Consider the following 25,327-nt stretch of genomic DNA (forward strand, 5'->3'; position numbering starts at 1 on the left):
CGACTAAGCGTGCTGCGGCAGCCACAGCACGCAAGCAGGGGGGCAGACTGTGGGCCAAAGGGTCCAAAGTGGCAGAGAAATAAGCTACTGGGCAGTTCTTGCCTCCATGCACCTGAGTGAGAACTCCAAGTGCACATCCAGATTGTTCATGGCAGAAAAGGGTAAAAGGCTTAGAATAGTTTGGCAGCCCTAGAGCGGGGGCAGAAGCCAAACCTTGTTTGAGAGAAACAAAGGCAGAGTCTGCTTCAGGTGGCCATGGTGTGGGATTAGGCACAGAGAGTCAAGTGAGTTCCTGGAGAGGTTTTGCAAGGGAGGCATATTGGGGAATCCATTGCCTGCAAAATCCAGCCATGCCAAAAATTTTCGGACCTGGCGTGGAGTGCAGGGTCGGGGAAAGCTAAGGATAGCCTGGACGCGAGTGGGAGAAAGTGTACTGGAACCCTGGGAGAGGAGAAAACCAAGGTATGTGACAGAGTTTTGACAGAGCTGTAGTTTAGAGCGAGAAGCCTTGTGACCTTTGTTTGCTAGGGCAGTAAGGAGCACTAAAGAATCAGTTTCTGAGGCAGATAACAAGGGGGAACAGAGGAGCAGATCATCTACATACTGGACTAGAGTGGACCCGGATGGGAAAACAAGGTCAGCTAGGTCTCGGGCTAATGCCTGGGAGAAATAAGATGGACTTTCCGTATACTCCTGAGGGAGCGTGGTCCATGTATATTGCTGTCCCCTGTAGGAAAAGGCAAAGAGGTACTGAGAATCAGGGTGAACCAGAACAGAAAAGAAAGCAGAACACAAATCAACAACAGTAAAAGGAGTTGCAGCTGGTGGGATAGAAGCCAGGATCATTGCTGGGTTTGGGACAACAGGAAAAGCGAGTATGACAATACGATTAATGGCTCGAAGGTGCTGAACAAATCACCATGTTTTGCCGTCAGCTTTTCGAACGGGGAGGATAAGAGTGTTATAGGGACTGGAACAGGGAACAATAATGCCTCGCTCCTGCAGGGCAGTTATGACCGGAGCAATGGCAGCCTCTGCCTCATGGTTTAAAGGGTACTGGGATAGGCGAGGCAGGGGTTTGGAAGAGTCAACAGTAATGCAGACAGGATCGGTATTTAAGCGGCCCACCTCAGAGGGATGGGTTGGCCACAGAGAGGATGGGACCTGTGAAATTAGGTGCTCAAGGGATGGGACCAGTGGGCAACAAGGGACCGGAGTAGAAAGGGACATTTCAGACAGCAGGGAGGCTACAGAATCACTCAGGGAAGACTCCTCACACACAACTATTTCAAATTTGATGACAATATATGTCTCCAGATCAGTGGCACAGCTATGGGCACCCGCATGGCCCCACAGTATGCCAATATTTTTATGGCGGACCTGGAACAACGCTTCCTCAGCTCTCGTCCACTCACGCCCCTTCTCTACCTACGCTACATTGATGACATCTTCATCATCTGGACCCATGGGAAGGAGTCTCTGGAAAAATTCCACCACGAATTCAACAGCTTCCACCCCACCATCAGCCTCAGCCTGGACCAATCTACACAGGAGGTCCACTTCCTAGACACCCCGGTGCAAATAAGTGCTGGTCACATTACCACCACACTATACCGAAAACCTACCGACCGCTATGCCTACCTTCATGCCTCCAGCTTCCATCCCGGGGCACATCACACGATCCATTGTCTACAGCCAAGCACTGAGGTACAACCGCATCTGCTCTAACCCCTCAGACAGAGACCAACACCTACAAAATCTCCTCCAAGCATTCTCAAAACTACAATACCTGCATGAGGAAATAAGGAAACAGATCAACAGAGCCAGACGTGTACCCAGAAGGCTCCTACTGCAAGACAAACCCAAGAAAGAAACCAACAGGACTCCACTGGCCATCACATATAATCCCCAGCTAAAACCTCTCCAACGCATCATCAGGGACCTACAACTCATCCTGGACAATGATCCCACACTTTCACAGGCCTTGGGTGGCAGGCCAGTCCTCGCCCACAGGCAACCTGCCAACCTGAAACACATTCTCACCAGTAACTGCACACTGCACCATAGGAGCTCTAGCTCAGGAACCAATCCATGCAACAAACCTCGATGCCAACTCTGCCCACATATCTACACCAGCGACACCATCACAGGACCTAACCAGATCAGCCACACCATCACCAGTTCATTCACCTGCACGTCCACCAATGTAATATATGCCATCATATGCCAGCAATGCCCCTCTGCTATGTACATCGGCCAAACTGGACAGTCGCTACGGAAAAGGATAAACGGAACCAAATCAGATATTAGGAATGGCAATATACAAAAACCTGTAGGAGAACACTTCAACCTCCCTGGCCACACTATAGCAGACCTTAAGGTGGCCATCCTGCAGCAAAAAAACTTCAGGACCAGACTTCAAAGAGAAACTGCTGAGCTTCAGTTCATCTGCAAATTTGACATCATCAGCTCAGGATTAAACAAAGACTGTGAATGGCTTGCCAATTACAAAACCAGTTTCTCCTCCCTTGGTTTTCACACCTCAACTGCTAGAACAGGGCCTCATCCTCCCTGATTGAACTACCTCATTATCTCTAGTTTGCCTGCATATATATACCAGCCCCTGGAAATTTCCACTACATGCATCTGACGAAGTGGGTATTCACCCACGAAAGCTCATGCTCCAAAACGTCTGTTAGTCTATAAGGTGCCACAGGACTCTTTGCTGGTTTTTCAGGGAACACTGTAGAATTTGTAAATAGACCCCATCCAGGGAACAGTATATGGTGCAGCCAAGCTTACATAACAGATCCCTACCCAAAAGGTTTACCGGAGTGGAATCAGAGAGAAGGAAGGCATGATCCGCAGAAAGGGGACCAACCTGGACCGGTAGAGGTTTTGAAAGGGGATAAGGGGTTGGGACTCCCATAATACCCACAGCGGACACAGTTTTTCCGGAACGGGGAACCTCAGGCAGGTCGGTAGTACGAACTGCAGAGAGCGAAGCTCCTGTATCAACAAGGAAAGGGAGAGAAAGATAATTGAGAGTTAACACACACTCACCCATGGGAGTGAGAGGTAGTAAAGGGGCTAAAATTTCCTGAGATTCCCCGGTGTCCCGTCATTGTTGTGGGGCAAAGTAAGTCTGGGGGCTGACTGGCTGCACTGGCAGGGGGTTTAACTGGTTGTTCACAGAGTTACCAGGCCGGCTTGGACACTCATTTTTGCAATGTCCCGGCTGTTTACAGTAATTACAAACATCCCCATAACCCGAAAATCCAGTTCCCTGGCCCCTCCCATGGCCACGTCCCTGTCCCTGGTATTTTCCCCATCCCTGGTACTGTTTGCCCTGCCCTGAATAATGCTGTATTTGCAAGGCCATTAACTGCTGAGCTGATTTTTCTTCCTTTCCTTTTAAAGTACGTTGGCAGTGCTCTGCCACTGTTTGCAATTTGTCCATGGTTTCGGTCTCCCATCCAACACTTATTTGTTTTAGCAAATTGCCAATAGCAGGCAGGAGGCCATTAACAAATGCACTAGACAGGGCGCCCTGTCCATTTGCATCTGGTTGCTGTATACCAGAATGTTGCAGAAAAATGTCAGTTAGCCGGGTGCAATAGTCACCCGGGTTTTCTCCCTGTCGTTGCTTACAGCCATTTATGGCCGTCCAGTTGGCTTTAGGAGTCCATACCCGAGGGATGGCTTCAAATAGATTTTTAGCTCGTTCCTTACACTTTTTTCGGTATTCAGCATTAGGACCAGTGTCTGGCAAAGTAGAGTGGCAGTCAGCAGCGAGCCAATCTGCTGCTGTGAGCCATTTTTCATGCTCACTAGAGGCTGTTACAAGTAGCTTGCACAGCTGCAGGAGGTCTGCCTCAGAGGGTTCATAGGTATCACACACTAACAAAAATTCCTCTGCAAATTTGGTAGGATTTTCTCAGGGCTTTGGAAAGCCTTTTACAATTGAAAGGAGCTGAGTGTGAGTCCAGGGTTTATAGCTCCAAGTGGGACCCCCGTCCTGGCCGCCAGTATGCAGGATTCGGAGGGGAGCCTGGATATTTTTAAGGCCCAAGCGCGAGCTTTTACGAGGCAGGGTGAGTCCAGAGGAATGGGCCTCAGCAGTACCGGATGATCCGGACGGGTCTGAACTGGAGATCTCTGGGAATTGTTCCTGATCTGGGAGACCTGGTAACAGTTGTTCCTGAGCTGGGGGCGTGGGTGGCCATCTATTGATTCGATGCAAGGCTGCCAGGCTAATTAATGCGTCTTCTTCATCCTCATCCCCGGAATCCAGCAAGGGATTTTCTTCATCTTTTCCCACACGGAGACAGGAGTATGAAGGGGGGTCTGCTTGGAGAACAGGGTAAAGGTGAGTGCTCGGTCTAGTGGTGGGAGAGGAGGTTTCCAATAAAGCTTTTAACTTATCATTTGAATCTTTGAGAGAGTCGAGTTTCGATTCTGTCCATCTATGATTTGCCTCTTCCCACCATTGCATGAAACAATTGACCTCTCCTTTTGCCAATTTAGTTTTATATTGGCCGAGTTTGTCTTTTAAGACATCTACTCAATCCTTGTCCCAAGATCCTAACAGTGGCCACTGAGTTTTGGGGTCTCTCTGAGTTAGCCTAGACCATTTTTCCAGAAACTTACAGGAGTCCAGACCCTTCTTAAAATACATAAAATGAGCCAGAGTTCCTTTAGGGAACTGCTCCGGCTTAGACGTCTGGTTAGCCACACAAGACGACTTCACACACCAATCACACAAGAAGGAAATTAGGGTTCGTCAGAGCGATGCCCAGTGCAACACACAAAAGGAGCCCACAGGCTACTGCCTCAATCGCCCTTGCTTTCACACTAAGGGTTTTACCCAAGGTGCGGTGCGGCTGCAATTGTGCAGATTTCACTCACTCAGACCGTGGGGACAGGAACCCCTTGGTCGGCCGATCCCCGGATGGAAACGGCATCCAGACTCAAACACTCCACAGGGAGGACGGATAGACACAAAGACAGGACAGTCCTTAGTCCGGACAAAACACAGAAATAATTACCTGACCAGATTCCAGATGTCAGATCCCGGGATCCCTACCAGAACAGAGTGGGAACCAACAGGTTCGATGGCGTAGACTTCACTGTGGTCGTGCGCCTTTCCATTCTAGTGGAGGACCGCTTGGGCCAAGTGCCCAGGTGCTGGCTGCCACGGTCGTCTTACAAAAATGGTCAGGAATCACACAGCCCCAGTGAAGACGGTTGCCATCTCAGTGGAACCTCCAAATTGTCAAAGTTAGAATCAGGACTCACAATTTGTCAGACCACTCTGTTTATTAGCGCAGCACTCCGCAAATAACACCCAGATAATGTAAGTGGCCATGCAAGGCCCAAACAGTCTTATTTATACAGATAAAAGAGCAGGAATTAGACAAAGGGACAAAGAAAGCAAAACAATAAAATTCACCTGGGGCACAGCATGCATATCCTATTTCCTTACTAACTGTTATGGATCTAAGGCTAATACTTCACCAATTGCCCTTAAACGGTGCAATTGTTCTATGTTAATGTCTGTATTCCTGATACCTGGATTGCAACATTCCAACAATTTTGCTTAAAGGTACAGACAACATTTCTTTATCCTTTCTATTCTTACAATATAATTCATTCTACTTTCACACCAGTCAACTTGGTTTTATTGAACTTAGGAATTGTCAAATGAAATTGATATTTTTTATGAGATTACAAGTTTAGTTGATGAAGATAACTGCGGTAATATGATATATTTGGATTTCTGAAACGCATTTGACCTAGTACCACAAAACATTCGGATTTAAAATTAGCATAATACAATATTGAATGCACGTCTGTATAGCGCAATTTCGCTTATAGCGCAGGATCGCGCATGGATCCCAAATTCAGTTAATTACATTAGGATCCATGGTGTGGATCCCAGCGCATGGATCCCGAATTTAATTAATTACATTGGGATCCATGGTAACACGGTCCCCGCTATAACACAGTCCCCACATTAATGCGGGACTGCTCATGGATCCAAACCCTCGCATTCAAGCGGGGGTCCAGTGTACATCTATTAAATGGGTTAAAAACTACCTAAATGATAGATTTAAAAATATAACTGTCAATGAGAAATCATCATCTGGCGGATTGTTTACTAGTGGAGGTCCCCATAGAACTTGGTTCTTATCCCAACACGGTTAAATATTGTTATCTATGGTGTAGAAGAAAATATAAAATCATAGTTAAGAAAATGTGCAGAATGGAGTAGTAAATAATGAAAGACTGGTCACTGTGACAGAGAAATCTGGATTGCTTGGTAATGAGTGCAATCAATCAAGGTGTATTTGATACAACCAAACTCAAGGTCATAAATCTAGAAAAAAGAATGTATAGGCCATAGTTTTGGGATGAGAGCTGTATCTTGGTAAATAGAGACTCAGACTGGGACTTAGGGGTTATAGTGGATGACTAATTGAACATGAACTCCTAATGCAGGGCTGGGATTCCCTCTTTAAGAATATAAGAATGGGCCTACTGAATCAGACCAAAGGTCCATCTTGCCCAGTATCCTGTCTTCTGACAGTGGCCAGTGCCAGGTGCCCAGAGCGAATGAACAGAACAGGTAATCCTCAAGTGATCCATCCCCTGTCACTCATTCCCAGCTTCTGGCAAACAGAGACTAGGGACACCATTCCTGCCCATCCTGGCTAATAATGGACCCATCCTCCATGAATTTATCTTGTTCTTTTTTGAACTCTGTTATGGTCTTGGCCTTCACAACATCCTCTGGCAAGGAGTTCCACAGGTTGACTGTGTGTTGTGTGAAGAAATACTTCCCTTTATTTGTTTTAAACCTGCTGCCTACTAATTTTATTTGGTGACCCCTGGTTCTTGTGTTATGAGAAGCAGTAAACAACACTTGCTTATCTACTTTCTCTACATCAGTCATGATTTTATAGACCTCAATCATATCTCCCCTTAGCAATCTCTTTTGCAAGCTGAAAGTCCCAGTTTTTTAATCTCTCCTCATATGAAAGCCATTCCATACCCCTAATCATTTTTGTTGCCCTTTTCTGAACCTTTTCCAATTCATCTCTTTTGAGATGGGGTGACCACATCTGCACACAGTGTTGAAGATGTGGGTGTACCATGGATTTATATAGAGGCAATATGATATTTTCTGTCCTGTTTCTATCCCTTTCTTAATTATTCCCAGCATTCTGTTTGCTTTATTGACTGCTGCTGCTCATTGAGTGGATGTTTTTAGAGAACTATCTACAATGACTCCCAAGATCACTTTCTTGAGTGGTAACAGCTAATTTAGACCCCACCATTTTATATGTGTAGTTGGGATTATGCTTTCCAATGTGCATTACTTTGCATTTATCAACATTAAATTTCATAGAACATCAGGGTTGGAAGGGACCTCAGGAGGTCATCTAGTCCAACCCCCTGTTCAAAGCAGGACCAAGCCCCAGATTTTTACCCCAGTTCCCCCAAATGGCCCCTTAAGGATTGAACTCACAACCCTGGGTTTAGCAGGCCAGTGCTCAACCACTGGAGCTATCCCTCCCCCCTATTATCTCTCAGCTGCCATTTTGTTGCCCAATCACCCAGTTTTGAGAGCTCCTTTTGCAGCCCTTTGAGGTCACCTGGGTCTTAACTACCTTTAGTAATTTTGTATCATCTGCAAATTTTGTCACCTCACTGTTTACCCCTTTTTCCAGATCATCTATGAATATGTTGAATAGGATTGGTCCCAGATTAAGAGACTAATGAAATCCTTAGATGTATAAACAGTGGAATACTGAGAAGAAGTAGGGAGGTTATATTAACTCTGTATACTACTACTACTATTAGTCACCCTGATTTTGAGGACATTGACAGTTACAGTTTATATTAATAGGTGTTCACATGGCTCCATAGACCCGTTCGCATGGCTCCATTTACCACACTGACCTGACCGCAAAGCCATTTGACTGGTTTTGTTGATTGAGCTGCATGTAGTTTCTGTGCTTCCAGCTTCTCTACTGTTCCTCTCAAGTTTTGGAAACCCACCCATACGGCATGGCACCTTGCAATGCAGTCAGTGCCAATTGCTCGAAGATTAAGTTGGAAATAGTCATCTTGTGCAGATTTTGTTTCAAAGTATCTTTGAAGTGTTTTATTTGCCCTCCATACTTCTAGTTCTTGGAACTCGATTCAGAATATAGAATTTATTTTGGTGGATAGGTCTAAGGCATACAAATTACATGACTAGTCCATCTCGATTTGTCACAAATCAAATGAGCCTCAATACCAACCAAACCAGCTTTTGCCAAGACTTCTGTGTTGGACACCCGGTCCTGCCATTTATGCCCAGAAGTTGTTGCCAGTATCACAAGTGGAAATTCTCAAGCTTTTTAATGTGCCATTGATAACAGGTCCATGTTTCACACTTATAGAGCAATGTCATTAGGACAACAGCATTATACACTTTGATATTTATCTGTAGACAGATTCTGTGTTGCTTCCAGATTCAGTGATAAAGATGACCATGTGCGGCTTTGGCTTTCTTAATTTGTGCATCTGTTTTGTGATCAATTGTTGCTCCATTATTAAACATGCTGTTGAGATAAGTATACTGTTTGATGGTTTGGAACATGGTAACTTCCAGGCTTACTGATGAATCTTGGTAAAGTTTTTGAGGAACAGGCTGGAACATAGCCTCAGTTTTGATGGTAAAGCCAAAGTTCCAAGCTACCACAGCACAATGGTTTGTAAGATCTCACAGTGCTGCTTCAGAGGTGTGCCACCAAGGCAGAGTCATAGGAATAGAGCAATTCCTGGATCAGTGCTGCAACCACCTTGTATTTGCACATAGATGAAAGAGATTAAAAAGGATGCCCATGCAAAAGCATGAAAAGATGCCATGGAGAGCTTCCTTTGGCACCGCAGTGAAGAACAAACCAGAAAGGCTAGAAGCGAAGAGACATCCATGCTCATAATTGGAAATGGGTCTTTAGATCACCGTCACCAGACTTTTGGGAGGCTCCCTCTTCACTAATGAGACCACTACTGAAATATTCTATCACATTCTGGTGGTTTTTACTTCAAAAAGGATGCTGAAAAATTCAAAGAGCCACAAGAATGATTCCAGAACTGGAAAAATAGTCTTATTTCATGAGACTTTAGGAGTTCAATCTGTTTAGTCTATCACACTGGAATTAAGGTGCAAATTTTGAAGAGGGCAGTTAATCTTTGCAACAGTTAATCAAAGGTTGTGGTGTGGTCTGTATCACATGAAGTCTTTAAGTCAAGATTGGATGTCTTTCTGGAAAAAAAACTGCTCTATCTCAGTCACAGATTTGGTCTTACTGCAGGAACTACTGGGTGAAATTCTGTGGTCTTTCTTATGCAGGAAGTCAATTTAATGTATTACAATGGTTCCTCCTGGCTTTGGAATCTATAAACCTGACCAGAGTTGCTGCTAGTCATATACTTCTCATGCTGATTTGTGTTAGTATTGCAAAGCATCAATGCTTCTGAGTTCTGGTCCCTAAGTGCACATATGCTCCATGTGCCCAGAGTCAGAGAATTCTTGCAAGCAGTATCCATTGGTTCACCCTCGCCCTTGCCCTTGCCCTCCTCATGTTTCCTCCTGAAGGAAACTACAGCTCCTTCTTACTGCTACATGGCCTGGGTTGGAAGTTCCAGTGTCCAGAGCTACTTTTTCATCATTTTTCTTCAAGTTGTAAATATTTCAAAGATTGCCTTTAGTGCACATTATACATCAGGGGTCGGCAACATTTCAGCAGTGGTGTGCCAAGTCTTCATGTATACACTCTAATGTAAGGCTTTGCATGCCCGTAATGCTTTTTAAGTTTTTTTAGGTCTCTCTATAAGTCTATAATATATAACCAAACTACTGTTATATGTAAAGTAAACAAGATTTTCAAAATGTTTCAGAAGCTTTATTTAAAATTAAATTAAAATGCAGATCTTATTAGTTTAGTGTGATCCTTGCTCTTGCTTTTCCTTGCTGAGGTTCTCCAGTGTCTGGTGGCACGTATTTGGATACTTTAAGCTGCACACAGGCTTCTCAGTGATCAGTTGATAACCAGCTGGCAGGAGGCCAGCGGCTGGAACCCCAGATTGGCAGCTGAGGTGAGTTGAGCTGGTGGCTAGTAGGGCTGAGCAGGGCCGGAAGTCTGGATGCTGTCTGGCAGGGGGCCTGTGCTGGAACGCCAACTGGAAACAAGGTGAGTGGGGCTGTGGCGGAGACCCTGGCTGGCAAGGGGCCAGCAGCCAGAACCCCAGAACAGCAGCAGGCTGAGCGGGTCAGCCCGCCCATCTCTGGGGTTTCGGGGGTAGACTGAGCATCTCCGCCCGCCGTTGCTCTGGGGTTCCGGCTGCTGGCTCCAGCCAGCTGGGATCAAAGCCCACTGCCAATCTGAGGTTCCTTCACCCAGCCCAGCAGCGGGTGCTGAGTGAGATCGGTGGTGAGACCCCAGCTGGCAAGGGGCCAACAGCAGGAACCCCAGGGCTGCAGCGGGCTGAGTGGCTCAGCCTGCCCCACGTGCCATCAAAAATCGGCTCGTGTGCCACCTTCGGCACATGTGCCGTAGGTTGCCAACCCCTGTTATACATAATTCTAAATCATTTTAGTATTACATAATTCTTAATCATTTTAGTATTTTTAAATATTTTTATCACAGTTTTCTAGTTAGATTGATTACCTGCTTTGGGAACACTTTGCACCCCAACCCCCATTACAGGTATTGGACTATTTCCAGAATGCTGAGCTTCAAAAAATTGTGTCCTGCCTCAACTCCTTCTCAGTCAGTGACAACCATCAGTGCTGTTTGTACTGTCTTGGGAGACACACATTGCAGTTAGGTGCAATATTTGCCACTCTCTCCCTAGAAACACCCATGAGGCATGAGAATTTTGACTTAAAAAGCATCTCATGGAGAAGGCCATGAGGCCACAGTCAGACCAAGGCTGAATGATCCCCTCTTGTACATTGGCCTGAAACAGAGAGTGCACTTCCCACCATGAGGACTGGCTCTGGTGCAAGGGAATCCATACCCACAGACCCTCTGTCAGCATCTCATTGGGAAGGCAGAGAACAGGTCTCCCTCTAAGCCTGCTTTGAAGATGATCTATAGGACTCTGCCTAAATAAAGCAAATCTGCTCATTCAGCACCTGATAACTTAGCACATCCTAAGTCCTAGGGCTGTGACTTAAAAGCCCGTAAAACCAGGGCTTTATCAGTACTGGACCCTGTACCAGTGACACTACCACTTGTACTGTCCAAGCCCAAAACACCAGGATCCATCAGTTCCAGCACAGCTAGAGAGTCAGCTGCCAATGGTGCCGTCCTGTCTCATCTACTGTCAGCACAGAGTCTCCCTCCGCCGATTCTGTCAGCATGAGCAGTTTGGATCCCTCACAAGCTAGGGAGGACAGAAACTTAAACAACCCTAGAGGATATTTTTTCCTTTTCCCAAGCCTCAGTTTCTCCTGTCTTCTCTCACTGGGGAGATTTTGACTCCACCAGGAGCTGTTACCTATGACAGAGGTCTATCCCCTCTTCCATCTAGCAGTTGTGTTTTTCCTCCATCAGAACTGTGAGTACTGCTGACAGATATGGACTCAATTTTCTCTTCCTCAAGAGAATCTGAACCACCTGAGGAACCATCATCTCCTCAGGACAGGAGACAGGAGTACAAAGCCTCCTGGTACCAATGTAGTTAGGGCCTTTCTTTGCAACACAGATTTCTTTAACCAAATTCAAGCTAATTCAATTCTCTAATTTTAGATTTATTCTACAGTTCAGAATTATTATTTGTAGATGAATATGAGAAAGGGTTAGAGGAGAGGTGGGCAAACTACGGCCCGGGGGCCACATCTGACCCTTCACGTGTTTTAATCCGGTCCTCCAGCTCCTTCCATGGAGTGGGTTCTGCCCCATTCCACGTGTGCCATGGCTCTGCGCAGCTCCTGGAAGCAGCAGCATGTCCCCCCTCTGCCTCCTATGAGTAGGGGTAGCCAGAGGGCTCTGCACGCTGCCCCCACAGCTCCCATTGGCTGGCAACCATGGCCAATGGGAACTGCAGGGATGGCACCTGTGGACCAGACAGAGTGCAGAGCTGCCTGGTCTTGCCTTCATGTAGGAGCTGGAGTGGGGACATGTTCCTGCTTCGGGAGCTGCTTCAGGTAAGTGCTGCCCAGACCCTGCACCCTGACCCCCTCCAGCGCCCCAACCCCCTGCCCTGGCCCTGATCCCCCTCCCACCCTCCAAACCCCTTGGTCCATCCTCCTGCACCCCAGAGCCCACAGCCCTGGCTGAAGCCCAAACATGCACACCCCTGCCTCAGCCCAGAGCCCCCTCCCACACCCTGAACTCCAAATTTCTGGCCCCACTCCAGATCCCGCAACCCCAGTTGGAGGCCCTCGCTCCCTCCTGCACCCTAACCATCAATTTTATGAGCATTCATGGCCCACCATGCAAATTCCAACATTTTCCCACCCCTGGGTTAGAGAGTAATTATGGTTCAGTAAGAACAGGCATGTATACTCCATTTCATTCCCTAAGAAAAAAATATAACATTCAGGCCATATCTACTATCATCTATTCAGTAAACCCCTTTATTCCATTTACCATTTCTGATGTGATTACTAATCTTAATTTCAATTCAATCTACACAGGTTTCATTGGTAAATGTTAGCAATGAGGAAGAATTTAAAAGAACAGAATTATGTGCCACCCTAAACATCAAGTCTTTCAGAATCCTGAGGGCATTGAGGCCCCTCCGAGCCTTATCCAGATTGGAAGGAATAAAGGTATAGATAACTATTTTCAAAGAACCATAGGACTGGAAGGGACCTTGAGAGGTCATCTAGTCCAGTCCTCTGCACACTATGTGCCTTTGCAATGTGTATGTCTTTCATGCTGATCACAGTCAAACTTTCTTTACAGAAAATGTAGTTGATTCTTCTTTTCTAAAACCAAATCAAATTTTTTTTAAAAAAAGAATCCTACTTAAATTAAATATATAAATTATTTTAAAAAGGAATATTTAACAGATCCAAATTGGCTTTAAAGATGCCAGCCACTATAAAGACCTAATTTATGAATAGTGAGAAGTTGATAGATGCAAAGATGAAAAAAAAGTTCTCAAAAATCATTTTTTCGGGAACATGTTTTGGTGATTGCTTATAACTACATTTCTTTTCCACTCCCTTCATTTAATTTATTTCAGGTAGTTGTGTATGCCCTGGTAGGAGCTATTCCTTCCATCATGAACGTTATGCTTGTCTGCCTTGTTGTCTGGCTCCCATTTAACATCTTTGGAGTGAAAGAATTTTGTGGAAAGTTTTGGAAATGCACTCCCCTATCAAGTGATTTGATTGATCAAATTAATAACAGAAATGACTGTGAAATCCATAGTCACAGGCAATCCTTAAAATGGGAGAATGCTAAAGTCAACTTTGATCATGTTGGAATGGGGTACTTAGCTCTTCTGCAGGTGGTAAGTTCTATTACAAACACCTTCTTTTGCAGGGAGATGTGTTAGGCAGGCATCCCAGTCATAGTTGTACTTTTATTTATCCTGATAACCAAAAGTCAGAATGTTTAACTGTGAAAATGATGTTTATTTGAGCCACTACAACCATTAAAAACCCTGCATTGTAAACTGCATGTTTTGTGTTGAGTGTAGGCATTCCCAGGGCCATATTTTATCAAATGTGTTTTAATCTTCTAACAGAGTGCTAAACCTGAAACAGTTGTATTTTAGTGGGTCTGAATCCACTTTTGTTTTCTGTATTCTAATGTTAAATTTAGCACAGATCAGAAAAAATGTAGCATAACCTATGTTTTCTACCTAGTTGTATTAATACGGTTCCGACTATTGTAGCATCTGAACACTTCACAAACAGTACCCCAGTGAGGTCGGGAATTATCATCATCACTGTACAGATGAGGAACTGAAGCACAAAGATTTAGTGACCTGCCCAGGGTCACAAAAGAAGTCAGTGGTAGAACTGAGAACTGAATCCAAGTTTCTTGAGTCCCAATCCGATGCCTTAATCACAAGATTATCCATCCTCCCAGTGTGCCATTATTATCCAATATTCCAGTAAAAGACGTTAGTGGTACTAGTAACTAGTAAATGAGACTCTTACCCTTTTAAACTTTAAATTTTTAGAAAGTTCATAGATCTAAAACTGAAACCATTTAAAACATTTAAAGTATACCCTTCAGTGTTTTCTACCTCTGTATCTCACCCAGGTATAACCCTCACTCCTGCCGCCCACAACCCTTCCATAGTTCTTACAGAGTTGGCTATAGTCTTCAGGAGGAGGAGTGGCATTCTTTGAACTGTTGGCCTCATTATCTCTGTCAGAGTTGTTCTTCCCTCTTTATACACTAACCTGGCTTACATTTTTAGTGCTAATTCAAAAAATGGGGAAATTTGTAAATAAATAACTTAGTTTAAAATATTTGAGGTTGAAAGCTTGTTTCATGGGCTTCCATAATTGTTAATTTCCAGATATTCTAATGTTTGGGTTTTATTAAATGTGCAGCATTTTTTGGTTACAGATAATATTGATTTTAGGGTATTCGTGAATTCCACTGAAACATACTTCCAACCTGAACTCTTTAATTTTGTGTATGTGAATAACATTTTACCTTAACATTGTAGAATTCTTTCAGCTCATTTAAACTCACTTGAACCCATGATTTAATTTTAAAACACTGTGCTTTTGACTTTAATGAGAATAAATATAATACATTTTTCATAATCATGTGCTTGTTATTTTTTCTAGGCAACTTTTAAAGGCTGGATGGACATTATGTATGCCGCAGTGGATTCACGTGAGGTATATAATCAAAATGAAAATTTTCTGTATTATAGCCATTGTCCCCTTTTTAGCTGTGTGTTGCACTTTTCAGTCTAGTTAGATGTATCAAGATGAAAATACCAGTATGTGGACACTCTAAAAAAGATAAGGAATTAATAGACATTGGAAGAGTAAATACTCAGAGGATAGATTAGCGACAACATTGTCAAATTTGAGTACTGTCATACAAAACCCCTTCTACATTAAGAGAATTTAAGGGCAGGTTGTGTAAAATGATGTATGGTCCTGTGGTAGTAACAGAGTGCAGCCCCTCCAGGGAAAGGTCCTGGAGGAATTGCACCAAGTTCCTTCTCTCTCTCTCTTTTGTGTGTGTACAATAAGAGTATTACTGGTACATGTTTAACACATATGTTTGCAGCTCTTCACCACCTACATTCATACACTTCCTTTTTATTCCTTATTCTCCTGTGTTGTTTCCCACTCTCTGACCTAAATTCAGTCCAGCTGACCTCATTCGCACTCTCTTCTTTTTGACTCTCATTTACTTCCCCTCTTTCATTCTCTCAAGCCCTGTCTAGCAAAATACATAGTATTTAAAAACATGTTAGCTGTTTGTGGTCAACCCTACAGGAGCCAATATATTTTTAAAGGCATTAAGCCCTGTCTACACTAAAATGTTTTTAAACACAATTTATATTCTTAGTCTAGACATGCATAAAGACTCTCCAGTCTCACTCCCTCTCACAATTAGCCATTCACTCATGAGCATGAAAACATCTGGCTTCTGTACTGCTTACTGTAAAGAATAGCTCCTGCACCACACTACTCTACATCCACACTTTCCTTCTCCTCCTCAAGAAGCCAACAGCCCTTGACTTCTCTACTCCAATTCTGACAGACCAGACTGTGCATTTGCCAAGCCCAGAGAGTGACTGAGCATGCTCCATCCATGGGCTTTTGTCCCAGTAAAATCCTTGATGTGATTTGTGATGAGCGATGGCTTCTAAAGTGGTGACTAGGAAGCCATGCTACACCTATGAAAAGCAATCAGTCATCCCAAACAGATATCTTGTGCATTCAAAGGTACAGGTGATGAGCTGTTTGGGGAAACATTAGAGAAATCAGTAGCTGAAATAGAGAGATCTAAAACCTTACTATTAAAGCCAGCATAGCAGTCTGCTGGCCACTACCATTACCAACGGCATTCAAGAAAGGATTGATGCCTTAGCAAAGAAAATATTTGGAGCAGTAGCTGACAAGGAAACCTAGATAAATTTTCTTTACAGATCAACAGATTTCTCAGCATGATAAAGACAAAATGAGCATTTATGTTTGAGGGCTTACAATGTGTATGCAAGACTCTTCCTTCTGATCTGTCCTTTACATCCAGAATCTTATGAAATAGCTGGTAGAGTCACAGCAAGGTTCAGGTTGAAAGTTATGCATCTATACGCATTCATGGACAATATGCCAATCAGTGCCCTGTCTAGAGAAAGAGATCTATACATAACTGTCCAGCTGCTGGAAAAGATTTATACTCACCATTGTTCAAAATCAAGAACTTTTAAAACTCAATACGGAGAATTGCTCACCCAGAGATCAAAGGAGGCATGGCTGTGGCTATAATTTTAACATCCTGGTAAAAATATGCAAAGATCCAAAACTTTATTGCATCAGCCATTTCCTGGAAGTTGCCAATCCATAGCTAGTTATCTCCAGTGGTTAGGATTGCTGATGTCTGGAATCCTTTTCATCCTGAGTGAGATTTCCTAAAATGTACCTCCAGAAATTACTTGTGAGGACATGGAAATAGTCACCTGAGGCAATGCAAAATTAGATGTTGTTCCTGGATGACATCCAAATTTACTTCTGTGGGGAGATAGATAACAAACATGCTGAAAACCAACCCTTTTGTCACTGCATGCTCATTATGGAAGCAAGCCTTGCAGGGTGGGGAGCATTCCTGGAAGATAGATTTCCAAAATCTGATTTAGTTAACTTTGTCAGCTCTATCAGTGATGTATCTGAACACAATCATCAACATAGCCATATGGGATTGAATCAGTGGTCCATTGAATCCAGTATCCAATCTCTGACAGTATAAGCTGCTCCAGAAGAAGGTGCAGGGCACCACATATTAGGCAATTATGGTGCTCACAGGGGAAGTTTCCTCCTACCAACCATTAAGAGATTGGCTTATGACTGGAGCATGAGTGTTTTATATCTCCTCCAAAGCAAAAGGTCAAAGCTTCTCTGTGACAATGAAAATAATGTCCTGGCCAGAGAAGAATCTGCTCCCTTTTAGGACAGTTCACAGAAAGGATACAGAAAAAGGATAAATGAGATTTAAAGTCTCCTTTCTAGTCCTCCACTGGCCCAGAAGGCACCTGTTGCACCTCTAGAAAAGACCAAGTCTTTTTGAAGCAGGGACATCATCATCTGGATCTGGAACATCTACAGTTAACACCCCAGGCATTGGAAGAGAAGTGTACTTCAGCAGGGATTCTCCATTAACCTTACTGATACTTTTTAGTATCCAGACAGAACTCAACCAGAAAATTTCATTCATTGAGCTGGTCAAATTAAGTTTCTGATATGAGGGGAAACAGAAAGCTGTCTGGGGTAGGGATTTCTCTCTTTGTAAAGTGCCCAGCACAACGGAACTCTGACCTCTAAATGCTACTCTGTTAAAATATCATAATAAATAATAATAATAATTAATAATAAATAACCTGACCGCAAAGCTTTGGTGATCTCAGCTACACTACAGTTTCTTGAGGATGGTTGATTGGAGTCCTACAACTAAGTACCATAAAACAAGGAGAAATAAACAGCCCTAGTAGAATTCTTTAGGTAGGCACATCAAGCACCACATCTGAGTATACTCAGGTGTCAAGATTAATCAGAATGACAGATGAGAGAAGCCTGGGCTGGACTTTATTGTTGCCATTACCTCCGAAGACGGGTTTGGAATTAGTTCCCCTATTCATGAAGAAGTTACACTTCATTGAGGCATCCACTGATAGGAAGGTGTTATTAATTTATGATACATAATTTATTAAATCCCAAAACTGTTGGTTTATATGGGGAGAATTCTACTTCTGTCTATTATTCTACTCCAATAATAATTAAAACTCTGCTTAACCTTTCCACATTACTGCTGTGATTCATTCCTCACCATTTCCCATTAGTGATGAGTGAGCAGAGAAGCTGTGCAGCAGAATGAGAAATATCTTACTTAATAATTTTCTTTTGGTTAGCAGCTTCTCTCCTTATTCAACTCACCCTGGTAGTTTGATAAATGACTAGAATACAATTTGTAATGAATGGAATTTTTTCTCTAAGGGGAGACTTAGACATATAAATGTCATTAAGGTAAATTTATATTTTATATCAAGGTATTGTCTTAATGCTAATAATCACTTGCTGAAGTGTTTCTAAATCTTTTAAAAAACTTCTGATGGCCTGAGCTGAAAGCCAGGGCTTTGTCCTGAATTCTACAGTATTGGAGCTCCTCCAGATTCCACAGATTCAAGCATTACCCATTAGTGATGAATGAGGACAGAAGTTGCTAACAGAAATTTATCTGAGGAGAGGGAGCTGACCCAGGAATTGGTTGGGCAAAGAGAAAATGGGTCAAATGTGGAGCTGGTAGAGGTGACAAAGGATATAACTGGTGCCTGTGAAAGAGAGGGAAAGTTGAGCGGGAAGAGCCAGAGGAGAATAGAAAGGGTGGAGAAATGAACTGAAATAGGGGCCTTGTCAGCACATGCCTTTACATGTGCACTGTGTTTGTAGAACAGTTTAATAAAGTCCAAACTTTCCCCCTTCCTGGGATTTGATTTTATTAAAAAAGAGAACAAAGAATAACCCAAACCTTCTTCCCAGCCTTGATTGCTTCCTTTAGTTCTTCCGTCAGCACTGCCTGTCTCAGTGCCCTATATCCTTTCTTTAGTAACTTGCCTCAATGAGTCTGCAAAACCCACTTAATCTCAGCAGGACCAGTACCTGATAGCAGGGTGGGATGTTTCAGGAAATCAATACATAAGAATGGCCCTACTGGGTCACACCAAAGGTCCACCTCGCCCAATATCCTGTCTTCAGACAGTGGTCAGTGCCAGGTGCCCCAGAGGGAATGAACAGAACAGGTGATCGTCAAGTGATCCGTCCCCCGTTGCACATTCCCAGCTTCTGGCAAACAGAGGCTAGGGACACCATTCCTGCCCATCCTGGCTAATAGTCATTGATGGACCTATCCTCTATGAATTTATCTAGCTCTTTTTTGAGCCCTGTTATAGTCTTGGCCTTCACAAAATCCTCTGGCAAAGAAGTACTTCCCTTTATTTGTTTTAAACCTGCTGCCTATTAATTTCATTTGGTGACCCCTGGTTCTTGTGTTATGAGAAGTAGTAAAGAACACTTCCTTATCTAGTTTCTCTACACCAGTCATTATTTTATAGACCTCAATCATATCTTCCCTTAGCCATCTCTTTTCCAAGCTGAAAAATCTCAGTCTTATTAATCTCTCCTCATACAAAAGCCGTTCTATACCCCTAATCATTTTTGTTGCCTTTTTCTGAACCTTTTCCAATTCCAGTATATCTTTTTTGGAATGGGGCAACCACATCTACACACAGTATTCAAGCTGTGGGCGTACCATGGATTTATATAGAGGCAACATGATATTTTCTGTCCTATTATCTATCCCCTTCTTAATTATCCCCAGCATTCTGTTTGCTTTTTTGACTGCTGCTGCTGCTCATTGAGTGGATGTTTTCAGAGAACTATCCACAATGACTCCAAGATCTCTTTCTTGAGTGGTAACAGCTAATTTAGACCCCATCATTTTATATGTATAGTTGAGATTATGCTTTCCAATGTGCATTACTTTGCATTTATCAACATTAAATTTCATCTGCCATTTTGTTGCCCAGTCACCCAGTTTTGAGAGATCCCTTTGTAGCTCTTTGCAGTCTGCCTGGGTCTTAACTATCTTTAGTAATTTTGTATCATCTGCAAATTTTGCCACCTCACTGTTTACCCCCTTTTCCAGATCATTTATGAATATGTTGAATAGGACTGGTCCCAGAACAGACCTTTATGGGACACCACTATTTATCTCTCTCCATCCTGAAAACTGACCATTTATACCTACCCTTTGTTTCCTATCTTTTAACCAGTTACCAGTCCATGAGAGCACCTTCCCTCTTATCCCATGGCAGCTTACTTTGTGTAAGAGCCTTTGGTGAGGGACCTTGTCAAAGGCTTTCTGAAAATCTAAGTACGTTATATTCACTGGATCCCCTTGGTCCACATGCTTGTTGACCCCCTCAAAGAATTCTAGTAGATTGGTGAGGCATGATTTCCCTTTAATAAACCATGTTGACTCTTCCTCAACAAATATGTCTGACAATATAGTTCTTTATTATAGTTTCAACCAGTTTGCCTGGTATTGAAGTCAAGATGGCAGGCCTGTAATTGCCAGGATCACCTCTGGAGCTCTTTTTAAAAATTGGCATCACATTAGCTATCCTCCAGTCATCTGGTACAGAAGCTGATTTAAATGATAGGTTACAGACTACAGTTAGTAGTTCTGCAATTTCACATCTGAGTTCCTTCAGAACTCTTGGGTGAATACCATCTGGTCCAGGTGACTTATTGCTGTTTAGTTTATCATTTTTTCCCCAAACCTCCTCTAATAATACCTCAATCTGGGACAGTTCCTCAGATCTGTCACCTAAAAAGAATGGCTTAGGTTTGGGAATCTCTCTCACATCCTCAGCTGTGAAGACTGATGCAAAGAATTCATTTAGTTTCTCTATAATGACCTTATCGTTCTTGAGTGCTCCTTTAGCACTGGGATCATCCAGTGGCCCCACTGGTTGTTTAGCAGGCTTCCTGCTTCTGATGTACTTAAACATTTTTTTGCTATTACTTTTTGAGTCTTTGGCTAACTGTTCCTCAAATTCTTTATTGGCTTTCCTAATTGTATTTTTACACTTCATTTGCCAGTGTTTATGCTCCTTTCTATTTTCCTCACTAGAATTTAACTTCCACTTTGTAATTTAACTTCCACTTTTTAGAACCCAACATGGGTGGGTGAAAGGAAAGTAAGAAGTAGGAGAGCAGAGTGCACAGGGAAGAGGAAGAGAAGAAAATTAAGAAGATACATAATAATAAACTGAAGTAAAATTGTTTAATGAAAAGAAGCTGCTAAGGAGCAAGAAGTAGATTTAAAAAACTCAAGCAAAACCAGGATCACAGAAGAAAAAAAAATCCATAACTGGAAAGAGATGGGTGCCATGTAGTTAGACAATAATGAAGAACAACTTAAGGATATTTTAAAAATGTGTTAGAGAAAATATATAAGGAGAAAAGGAACAAAAATGAGCCAAAACCAGGTGTAAGATGATAAAACTATTTAATTAATTCAATTAAAGTATGAATTATCTTTAATGAAACAGTCATTTTATACACCTTTGAAAAAATGGACATGGAGAATGAGATTTTCAAAGGCACAAATATCATTTTGGTGCATAACTCCTGTTGACTTTCACTGGATATGAATGGCTAGCTGCATTTGTGCCTTTAAAATATCCTCCTGTGGCATTTCTTCCTACATTGTGCCATATATTGGCTGGTTGGGATGTTGGGTATTAAGGAAATTCTAGGAAGATAGTATTGAACTTCTGTGCATTTATTTGAACACATAGTATCTATCTGCCCTGATGATATGCATCCTAGGCACTGACTAATCCATAGGAACTGACTAATTTATTTACTGTCAATTATTTTTGAAAAATAATGGAAAACTATTTAGGTATCAGAAGAATAGAAAATTGCAATTGTAGTGCTAAACTTCAAAAAGGAAAGAAGAGTGGTTTTGGCAACTTTTGTCATTTAAGATTAGTTTTTTATTCCTAGCAAAATAATGCAACAGGTATCGAGAGACAAACATTGTTCTTGGGTTCCCAGCAGATAACATACTTGGATTGAGTGTAACGAAAGCATAACTTCAGGTCAGCATTAATATTTTTTTATTTAGATCAGGATTTTATGTTATATCTGTATCTGTCTACGTCTTCATTTGTGCAGACCTGTTATACTTGTGCTTGCAAATGTAAGTGTATAAATGCTTTTAAACAATCGGGCCTTCCTGATGATAAAAGGATCAATTATTACAAAGTTGAAATGACAGCAATTTTTCTGACAGTTTTTTCTGTTTATTTATTTGTTATAGGTAGACCAGCAGCCAAAATATGAACACCGTTTATACATGTACTTGTATTTTGTGTGTTTTATCATGATTGGATCTTTTTTCATGTTGAATCTCTTCGTTGGAGTTGTTATCAAAAATTTTAACGAACAAAGGGAAAAGATAAGTATTGCATATCAACTGTGTTTCATAGCCCTAAATAAGCCCATCAGTCCTGTGACTGTTGAATACTGTTGAATTATAAACACAAGTCATGGTAGGACTTTGGCTCATCTACAAAGAGTCAAAGGGTTATGTTTGTTTACTTTATTTATTAACACCTTCCAGGGTCAATATTTGTAAAGGCTGAGCTGAGAAACCTAGCATTTTGTTATAAACAGTCCCTTCCCCCAATCTGGGTCCCGCCTTTCCCCCCACGACTCCATTCCCCACCTGTTCCAGATCCCTGCTTCCTTCATCACCACTATTCCACCCCGCACTTTCATTCAAGTTCCTAGTTCTCCCTCCAAAACAACCTCCAGGTTCCTGTTTCCTCTATCACTATCATTCCCACCCCCCATACACACTCACCCTCCCACCTTGCAGGGTCCTAGAGCCTGGGCTCCAGCCCAAGTCCAAACATCTACACTGCAATTAAATAACCCCTTAGCCCAATCCCATGAGCCTATCAGCTGGCATGGGCTAGTGGCAGGTTTTTAATTGCAATATAGACATACCCTTAGAGGTGCCCAGGAGTTGTGCTTAGTTTTCCCAGATTACTGGGTGGGAGCTCGAGCTAGTTCTATTTTCTGTTGTTTAGGGGAACATCTTACTCAGCCCTTGTTGCTGCTGACTCCACCTGGCAGAAGGGTTACATTTTGGGGGGCTTGTCCAGGATACCTGGGACAATATGCTTTGCAAGCACATTTTGAGTAAGCCATTAATTTGGGAAGACATCACAACCTCAATTCAAATGGATGTGACAATAGGCAAACACCTACCCACAGTGTGGTGGATAGTGTTCTTTGCTGCAGTTTCTCATCTTGTGGTGTGAAAGTCCAACAAACTAATGTCCTTTAATACACCACTCCCCTTTCCCTGCATGGCACCACTCCCACAGTTGGCAGTCCATGGTCAGTGAAGACCCAGAGTTCAGAGCTGCATTCACAGGGAGGGGGCTCATCTCCCAGCCCGAGAGGGGGGCATGTTGAACAATGCCTCTGCTGCTGCCGCCACTGCAACTAGCTCACAGCATCTGCTGCCACTTTCTACCACCACCACCAGGTGCTACTGCAGTGTCATATTCTGAGGTTTCACTGCTTAACCCAACTCTCTGTGATTTCAGCAGGCAGTGGGAAACCTCCAATGGCAGTGCAATTTTTTTGTTGCCTTTCACTTTTCCCACATAAAGTCTAAAATATAGCCCTTAGACTTGCTTAGCAGTGAGAACCACTCTAGGAATCACCAAACAGAACTCTTAAATGAGTCCAATCAGCTTTGTCATTAAATGCTGGAGAGGGGCAGGTCAAATGGTATCTAGTTCACTGTAGGCAGAGGCCACACCACCAGGTAGAAAAACCACTCCTCACTCACTCCCTTCTCCACTGGGATTTGGAATCCTTACCCCCTGCTAGCAAGTGAGGTTAAGTTAGGGTGATCCCTTCAATCAGGGCATGCTAAGCACAGTTCTGCTGCTCTTTGCTCATACAGTAAGGATAACAACATTTCGTTATCTCTGCATTCAAATTTTAGAGTGATTGTAACCAGGGGTGAAAGTAACTCTGAAGACTTACCATGGCGGGGCCGGCTCCGTCCCATGGAAGGGGCGGGGCTTCAGGCAGAAGGGGCAGGGCTGGTGGGTGAGCATCTCCCAGCCAGCCCTTCAGCGGTGATTTAAATGGCAGCAGTGGCGGCTGGAGCCTTGGGCCCTTATAAATCGCCAGTCCTGGGGCAACAGCTCCCTTTGCCTCCCCCCCGGTCGGCAGCCGGGGGGTGGAGGAGCAATGACGTTAAAGCACTGCCTTAAGGATGGTCCTTTGCCGCAACAACACTTAAACGTTGTTGTCCCTTCCCCACCTCCCTGTTGGCGGCCCTGCTGGTACAGACCATACTGGCAGGGCCGCCGACAGGGGAAGCAAAAGGGCAGTGCTTTAATGTGGGCTGCGTACAGGCCAGTACCGGCTTCTTACTGATATACTGTACCGGCCCGTACCAGCTCACTTTCATCTCTGATTGTAACCCAAACCAGTCAAAACTGATCATTTTGGCAAAGCAGCTCCATTTGCTGCACACCTAGGTAGAGTGGGCATGTTTATGCAAACACAGTCTGCACGTGAAATCTTTTCTCCCAGCATATGTCTCACAAGATGTCAGGAGAGAACTCATTCAGACCCTGCTTCCATCATTTGTTTTCAAAAAAGACTCTCACAAATAACAAGGGAAACTGACTAAGGGCTTGAGCTTGCAAACAAACCCTTGCTTATGTAAGTAAGAGCAACTCAAATGAGTAAGAGTTTTAACATCAAGCCCTAGCTGACTATTCTGACAATAAACTGTCCAAAGCAAAATGTAACCAACTGAAAAAATAGGCAAAAAACCATATTTTTCTCTAATCTCTCTTAGGTACTATTTATAACAATACTAAGTAAATATTTTCTTGCAAAAGTGCATTTTCCCCCCCAGTTAACTGTTTTCAGTTAAAATGAATAGCAGTATGATATTCCTGTACTTAGGCGGAGATCATCTCTTTTTGACAAAGGAACAGAAAAAGTATTATAATGCCCTGAAGAAACTTGGATCCAAGAAACCCCAAAAACCTATCCCACGGCCATTGGTAAGTCCATCCTGAATCACTTTAATACAAATATGCATAATCAGTGACTATTTTAGACCTATATATCAGCTGGAAACATACATTCAAAATGAGATTTGATGAAATTATGCATTGTGATTAATATTCTTCACTAATTCAGACCTATTTCTATTTGTGACTCAGTTGCAAACTGATCCTAATTTCCTCTAACATTTTTATTTCTAAGTGTTCACCAAATACATAGGGAAAATATTGGCATCATATCAGGTGTTTGTAAACTGTTTGGGTTGACTATTTGTTGCTCACAGTATGATGATGGTCACCTAAAGGTATGTCTACACTGGAGCTGGAGATGTAATTTCCAGCATGGGTAGACACACCTGCACTAACTCTGACTGAGCTAGTGTGCTAAAAATAGCTGTGTAGCCACCCCAAGCGCAATCCTGTTTTGAACTCTAGC

The 25,327-nt window shown here is 43.0% G+C and overlaps 1 protein-coding gene across 1 annotated transcript in view; it reads left to right on the forward strand.

The window, feature by feature from the left end:
• Positions 1-25,327, forward strand: part of LOC115645405 (sodium channel protein type 5 subunit alpha-like) — a 120,909-nt gene that overhangs the window by 76,953 nt on the left and 18,629 nt on the right. The window contains 5 exon segments of the mRNA XM_030550005.1: positions 12,701-12,835; positions 13,255-13,524; positions 14,825-14,878; positions 22,101-22,242; positions 24,788-24,888. Of these exon segments, the coding sequence (XP_030405865.1) occupies positions 12,701-12,835; positions 13,255-13,524; positions 14,825-14,878; positions 22,101-22,242; positions 24,788-24,888 (702 nt within the window).

The sequence above is a fragment of the Gopherus evgoodei genome, chromosome 2 (assembly GCF_007399415.2).
Source record: "Gopherus evgoodei ecotype Sinaloan lineage chromosome 2, rGopEvg1_v1.p, whole genome shotgun sequence".
Classification (NCBI taxonomy): Eukaryota; Metazoa; Chordata; order Testudines; family Testudinidae; genus Gopherus; species Gopherus evgoodei.